The following is an 8,090-nucleotide window of genomic DNA, read 5'->3' as shown; positions in this document are numbered from 1 at the left end:
AAGAAGTGTTTGAGTGTGCAATAGCCTAGACTTTCATGTGCCCACCATGTAAACATGGGTGTCCAACCAAGCAAGGCACCTAGCAATACTTTCTGGTAGTCTTGATGAGGTAGTAATAGGCATCATTACATATAGGATGAGTACTTTTAGGAGCTAACCATGTAACACGAACTATTTTAGCTTACTTTCTGGTAGTCTTGATGAGGTAGTAATAGGCATCATTACATATAGGATGAGTACTTTTAGGAGCTAACCATGTAAGATGCTTTAGTTTGCGCATTACTCTCCTTCGAATGTTGCATACGACATTCAGCATCATGTGATCTACACTTTGAATATCGTTAAAATAAACTCTCTTTCCTCTAAGTTTCAATGTAAGGCCTTCTCTTAAGAGAACTCTTGCTACGAATTCATGAGCTCTTGGGTGGAAAATAAGAGCTAGACAATAGAAATTATGGGGGCCTAAAATCATATCGTTGCCACTTTAATTACCATCTCCCATGAATCCAAACAAAAGAATAAGCTATCACACAAACCACATGTTATCATTGTATTAGCTTTGTAGTATTTATTGAAGAACTGGATTCTTGTTTGCTTGAAAGAAACTATCCTTAGAGTTATGAGATCCTTTAGCTAATGTGAGCACATTCTATTTTTGAATAATTGGTTTTCACATTAGTGCGAGTGGCAATAATAGGTCTTAGTGGTTGCCATGCGGTTGGTATTGACATACATGAGCATCTTTGTAGATAAGGCCAGGCATGCAATAATATCCTTGTTGTGGATCACAATGTAGATCATGAGAACATATGCACATACCATCGAGTGCACATGAGAGACCTAGATAAAGTGGGGTTGGAGAAGGAGAAGGGTGAGGTAGGAGATCACATGTATGCCTTTGGGACTCATATTCATGAGGTAGGAGCTCACATGTGTGCATTCTAGGTTTGTGCAATTCTTGAGCTGCATTGGAAAGACCAAGGATTGGGGGAGCGATCCCAAGGACACGATCACTCCACTCGCTTGAGAAGAGGGATTCACTATCAAGTCTAGCCATAACCTCTTTGAACTTGATCGCTCTCTCTTGAAACAAGCTACTAACCCCATCAAACATAGGATCTCGGTTCTTGGCCCACGATGGCAACCCATTGTATTTGTATCTGGCCATCTGCTCCATTTCCTCCCATATGTCCATGTCTAGCCTGGCTTTATCACCTGCCCTTGCTCTATAGTAGTTGAAGTTCACTTCCACCGAGTCTTCCATCGCTCCCAAGTACGCATCGGATTTCTTCACAAACCTGAATAGCAAGCCGTTGTACATATCCGTGCCGCACAACCTTGTCGGATTAATGCCTCGCAGCCTCTTTACGTCTTGGATGAAGTCACGGATTCTATCGAGCCCGATCAAGAACGCACTCTCATAAAAGAATAGGCCGTTTACGCTCGGGTCCCACCCGCACACACGGTCACTGCTTGCTTCGCTGAGGCAACTCCCGGATGCTTGCATCTTGTGTTGGAATCCAACCACAGGGTAGGCTGTGAAGGACTTGTTGTCATTCTTAAGGCCAGTTCCGAGCTTAAGGATGGCGGCTATTTGAGCTCTTGCCTCCAGGCACTTTGCCTTCGAATTTCTGGTCTTCTCGAACATCACCTCTGCAAGAAAGCAAAGGAAACTCAAATAGTGGAGGAGGAATGAGTTGCGCCTAGTACATGTGTCCCATGCCATGTGTCTCGACCTCAAACCTTGGGTGATCTTGCCTCCCCATTCTAAGAGAAGAAATAGGAAACGTTTGTGAGCAGCAAGTTTACCTATGTCGCGTATGGCATTCAAAACAGAGGGTGGTTGTGGTCGAAACCCTATAAAATCATTAACTCCATCTCCTAGTGTATCCACAGGTACTCGATCATCTTGTCTATATATGACCTCATATTGTGAGGGATGCCATGTGATGTCGGAATACTCGTGGGTGGTAGCAAAGGACAATATGTTATCCTCAAGAAGGGTGTCGTTTTGGACAAGGTTGGTAATGGACCTCTTGAACATTGGTTGAAGTTGGAGAGTAACCTGTACATTATATATATATATATATATATAGAGAGAGAGAGAGAGAGAATTTCAGATAAAAAGATCTCACTATTGAAGATGCATTTGCTTAATTGATTGCGTCTTTAGATGGTGATTCAAGGTGTCTCCAAGGCTACAACTTGGGGTTTGAATGGAAATAGAAGTTTCAAATTTATCATTCGGCATTTCATTAATTGCATATAGAAGTTTTAAGTGCACTCTTATAGGTTTTATTGCTATGAAAATGCTTCAAGATGCAAAATTGAACTTATTCCATTTGTGTGCTAACCTGAGAGATCACTCCAAGGACCCCAAGGGACACCTTCGCTGCCTTGAGATCTTCATCAGCCTCGATAAGGGTCACAACCTTGGCATAGCCTTCCTCAGGTGAGGCCGGCACAACAAGGGTCATATGTGTGACATATTCATGGACAGCGCTACCTTCACACACAAAAGTAGTATCAATCACATTGCAAGTTATTTGAGAATCTGCCTTTTCAAATGTTTAAATTTGACTTTATTTGGTTAGATTCTAGTAAATAAACATTTAAAAAAGACTCCAAGTATGCAAGTTTATTATTGTTGGGATTGGGCCTAGAATCAGTGATACCATGATGTTCTTTTGGCTTTGGTTTGTAAGGCCAAACACAATATCACTACTCCCATGATATGCACCCTACTCAAATATGATTTATTGTATTTGTTGAGTTAAGAGTTTTGCAATTCACATTAATGCTCATGGTAAAGATTTTTCAAAGTTAAACACAAAAGCTTCTCTAACTCAGTGACTCTTATATCTTTTCATTGATGTGCAAGTTTTGAAAACATCTTAGTATGCCTAAAATAGCCACAAAGTTTGAAATGAATAGTTTTTTTTTCTTATTTTTTTATTTCACCTTAACTAGAAAAACAACACTTCTTCCCACACTTGACCAATATTAAACTAACAACAACGTTTGAAGTTGAATAATGATTTCTTTCATATTGATCTTCTTATTTTTTTCACTTCGACTTAAAAGGAAAAGAAAAAAACCATCCCATACACAATTTACCCCAAGCCCCCATCTTAATGTAGCCAAAAAATATGTGTGTTCTCTCTCCAAAAGATAAGACAGAGTTAAATGCCCACAAAGAGCTACAATGGCATTTATCTCTATGTAGATTGGATAACTTGCAAGGTGAATGAACATTGGAGCTTCATTGTATTGGAATTCTCCTCATTGATGACTTTTGCAAGGAGGCGAATACCAACCAAACTATTTGAGTGGGCACGAACCTAGCATAACGAAGAGACGTATGTCATATGTGTTCATCCCCAGAGGTAGTTCACTATTGTATACCCTCTATATCACGTGCGTTCAAGGCCTATTTATAAATATTCTTATCTGTGATTTTTTACTTAATAAAACATAACCCTTTTTTATTCAATTTGTAAGTAACCCCTTTATATGGGACCCTTTTGTATGTTTAAAAAAATGTGTAAAAATGATATTTTAAATATCCCTTATGTTGAACTCAGGTGATACATACATATATTTAGGACCGATCTCCCCAGGGTTCATCCCTTGTTTATCTTTCTTTTTTGAGAATTGTGGTTGAGGCAAGCAAAATTGATGCATTTTGTAGTGTTAATACATTTCTTACTAATCAAAATATCAAACCCTTCTTTCCACATGCAACCATTGTTGGTGGCTTTCATCCTAAGAAAAGCTAAGAACATTCATGTTTTCCTTCTTCCTAAAATGACCATTCACAACAGTTGAGACCCAAAACTATGGTTTTGTGCCAATAGGTGTGCCTAGGGTTGTAGCTTTTGAGGCACGATTAACATTGGAAAATTGCATCTTTTGTTAATGACCATACCTTTCATCTTTAAGCCCCCAATGGACACCACCCCCCACCAAAACAAAAAAGTCATTGATATTTTCCCATAACAAGAAATATGAGTCTTTTTCATTGTTCTTCCCTATAGCATTTTCCCTATTATCTTCAATATCATGAGGTTTTGTTGTGGGGCCAATTAAACCTAACTAGATGTCGTTTCCTCTTTTCACCTTGTACTGTAGGGTGCCATCTTTGATTGATCTCTTGGGATATATACATGGATAGTTCACTATAGGTATACCCTCTATATCACATGCGTTCAAGGCCTATTTATAAATATCCTTATCTGTGAATTTTTCCTTAATAAAACATAACCATTTTCTATTCAATCTATAAGCGATATGTAAAAAAAATGTAAAATTGGTATTTTAAAAATCCTTTATGCTAAGCCCACATGATATATACATATATTTATGATTAACCAACCCAAGGATATATAGCCATTCACCCCCACCCTTGCCCAGGCCCATTACTTGCAGTAGGAAGTCCCACCTCAACCACAATTATATTCAAGAGCCTGAATCTTTTGCCCGTAAACAAAAGCCTTGGACATTATCTTATAGGTTACATTCAAATGTGCCTCCCTCCTCAACTATGCTTTCTAGGTATTTCATAAATACTTCGGCTATTGGGACATTATTTGTGTATGTTTTCCCCTCCTCATCTTTTATCATGTAGAATGCCTGGGTTAGGGCATCCCTTAAATTGCATTTCTATTGCCCAATGGCAAGCAAATGGAGGCATAACTCTTTGCAGACAATAATTCGAACATGATGCAAGCGAAAGAAGGTAATGTGGCCAATCCATTGTAGGTATACGATCAATACTCCCAAGTAAGCCCAAAACAAAGATCTTATAGTAGTAAGCCCAAAACAAAGATCTTGTAGTTGGGGCTTGATGATCAACCAAGCTAGGTTCAGAGAATAGAAGGCAATTTGGTAAAAGTGGGGAGGTCCTTAGGTAACTTGGGGCGGCAACATGACCAGCAGTTTTAGTTAAGAGCAAGATGGATTGGTTATTAGACAAGATGGAACAAAAGGTCAAGAAGTTCATGAGTTCTCCACTCACTATGGCAAGGAGGCTCATAATAGAAGATAAGATATTGATGTCGATAGCCATGTTCATCTCAATGAGTTGAGGTCCTTCCTTTAGACATCAGGGGAATAAGAGAGATGGCATTCAATAGACTGGGACACTGTGACAAATTCCAAGGAAAATGGAGGACTAGGGTTGTAGAAGGTCCTCAAGTCGAAATAAAAGCTTTCAAAATGTTGCTCAGAATAGAGAAAGAGGTACCATGGGCCATAATTACTAGGGCAGTATTGAGCACAACAAAGGTAGGAGGAGGAAAATACAAGTGTCTAACATGGGAGGATAAATTGATGGCTGCTACAGCCCAAGCAAGCCTAGAAGGCTACAAAACCATCAGGAGCATGCTACATGTATGGAAAAGGGTTGAGATGGGGAGAAGAAATCCTGAGAGCAAGAGATTACACACTATTGCATTGTTTGTGGACATTCCTGTAGGCATACAAGGACAATAAACTGCCAATCAATACAAATACAAAGGTGGCTATAAAGCTTGCAAGCAAAGGTATAATTAGGTGGGTAGATATTTGGGACAAAGCAATGGTAGAGCTATTGAATGTGGACTCTCTTAGAGATAAGTTTAATTTAGAGAATGAAAAGATAGCATGAATGCAAGAGATGATACAAAGAAAGGCATACACATGGCCACCCTTGCAAAGAATTGGGCCCACAAATGTGATGAGGTCCTTCTCTAATCATAAGGGGAAACCAGCTTGCAAAATCCGATATATGAGAGGCTTCCAATGGAGAATTTTTGGGAGAGATAGTCCAACAATCTTAAAAAGTCATTAGGAAAAAAGCCCATATATTCAAAGTTGCTTGTAAGAAGCTGAAGTAGAAAAGAATGAGGCTATAAGGTAGTTGTAATCTATTTCAACCTTTGATAAATATATATTACCATGCATTATTTAAAAAAAGCTTGACTAGATGTTGGGGTAGGGCTGTGTGATCCCTTCCGAGGAGTGGTTGATGTAGTGTACAATGTGGAAATACGACTAAAACTTCAGAGTTCAATTCCTCCCAATTGTTGTGTGGCTTGCGACTATTACCATCCAAACTTTTCGATGGTTGGGGTTCTTAGGTGATGTTCGAATAATAAGCTACATTGACACTCATTTTAATAAAAAACAAGTCATGATTATCATAATTAGCACGTTGCTTTAATGGGATATAGAGAAAGAGAGATGTGACGAGGTCTAGAACTCTATATAGATCCATAAAAATAAGGAGCAGGAGTGTCGAGACACGTTGCTATTTCTAAAAGACATTAATTTCTTTAACTAACCCCCATTGACAAACGAACGCTAAGGCCTCCTGTGAATGAGAGCCGCAGCCGGTTAAAAAGGAGAAGAAAGAACCCAGAGAAGGAAAGAGAAGAGTAGTGGTCACCTTTCCCAAAGAGGGAACTGCCATGGGAGCCGGTGCTGAGGAGGCCGCCAAGTGTGACCCCGAGCCAGTAAGGCGAGTGAGGAAGGGCGAGGCCATGGGCGGCGGCGGCTTCCAGGAGGCGGCCCAGGGTAACGCCGCTATCTGCGGTGATGCGCATGGCGGCCGCGTCGACGGCCAGGTTCCGCGTATAGTTCAGGGTGCTGATGACCAGGCCGCCGCCAGCGCCGCCCGGGCAGGCCCATTTGGGGATGGAGTGCGACCACCGGGTGGCCACCTTCATCTTGAGGCGCGCGCGGGCGGCCGCGCCCACCACGGCCAGCAGCTCCGCCTCGCTGGATGGGTAGGCCACCGCCGCCGCGGTGCAGGGCCTCCGGTCGTTCCACACGCCGTAAGAGTTCCCGACGCTGCACCCATCCGCCCCCTCCTCCCTCTCGGGTACTGTCGCTCCAAGGACTACTATATCGTCGACGGTTTTGTTTTGGAGATCCACCTCCTTCGCGGCGCACACTACTGTCGGCGGCGGATCCGCCGCCTTTGCCCATCCCAGGAGTAGGATTAGTATCAGGCTAAATCCCAGAGCTACTAGCTTGAGGTTTAGCATTGCATTCGTGCTGCCGTTAGGTGTATGGGGAGAAGGTCTAGGTGACTAAAGAATTTCCACGTAAGAAGGAGGGAAAGGAGACTCTGGCGGGGAGAAACGGAACGGGGGCCGGGGGCCGCGGGGGGAGGATGATGTAAAAGCTCACCTTCCTTTATGATCTGCTTTTCCAAGCTCCAAATTTTCACATCGTCTCTCATCCGCCAGTCAACCAGGCCACTAACCATGACAACCCACACTAGTGAAATTTACTTCTCCATGTCATGGGCCTTATGTGAAAGAAAACACTTTTGATGAGCTTGCAATCCACGCACCCCCCCACCCACACACAATATACTCTTAATGAAACCAATTGACTTTAAACATCCAACAAAAATTGATAATTTTTGCTCGTTTGGTATCTCTCATCTTCAACTCCATCAAAAACTTGACATTAGTTGAACATCGCTTTTATGACAACCTTCCTTCTAGTAAACCTTATCCATGAGAGAAGTCTACTTCACTTCCCTATCACAAGCTTTATTTCTAAACTCTACATGAAAAAAAATGGAAGAGAATTTCTAATCTTCCACATTAATGTCTCATTATGACTTGCCTTAGAATGAAAGAAAGCACTCAAGAAAGCCATTGAACTTTCTTGGTCTTGAAGCCCAAGCAATGGGTGGAAGTAATAATGGTTCTTTACAAGCGGGTTCACAACACAAAATCCAAAACTTTAAAAAAAAAAGCAAACTAAGAAAAGGGAGAGATTAATTCATTCAAAATTCATGGCCATTAGCAAGGCAATATTCTTGTGAAAACCTTCTTATAATGACAAACTTAGTATTTTCCCTTTTAGGAAGCCCCTTGTCAATATTTGGTTTAATCTCATAGTCCCCAATTCTTGGACCATGTTTAAAACATGCCAAGCATGTTGAGAAAAGAGTATCACATGCCCTTCGTTTAAATTGAATTCATATGGCAAACTTAAAATTTCTATACTATGTTCTGGTAATCATACAAAGGAAGAGGATGCAAATCAAGCAAGAGTGCAATTAAGATAGATCATATTTTGTGGATTGCACT

General features: G+C 41.1%; 1 protein-coding gene across 1 annotated transcript; it reads right to left on the bottom strand.

The window, feature by feature from the left end:
- Positions 1-533: 533 nt before the first annotated feature.
- LOC148025275 (L-gulonolactone oxidase 3-like) lies at positions 534-7,350 on the bottom strand. The gene is made up of 4 exons (XM_087692277.1): positions 6,428-7,350; positions 2,355-2,506; positions 1,810-2,065; positions 534-1,653 (listed from the first exon to the last, which is right to left on the bottom strand). The coding sequence occupies exons 1-4, from the start codon at positions 7,026-7,028 to the stop codon at positions 701-703; spliced, it is 1,962 nt and encodes a 653-aa protein (XP_087548403.1). The 5' UTR covers positions 7,029-7,350; the 3' UTR covers positions 534-700.
- Positions 7,351-8,090: the final 740 nt, after the last annotated feature.

Source organism: Lygodium microphyllum, chromosome 14 (assembly GCF_053477565.2).
Source record: "Lygodium microphyllum isolate KBCC chromosome 14, Lygodium_microphyllum_v1.1.10, whole genome shotgun sequence".
NCBI lineage: Eukaryota > Viridiplantae > Streptophyta > Polypodiopsida > Schizaeales > Lygodiaceae > Lygodium > Lygodium microphyllum.
The sequence above is the reverse complement of the archived record's forward strand: the minus strand, read 5'-3'. Positions and strand labels throughout refer to the sequence as shown.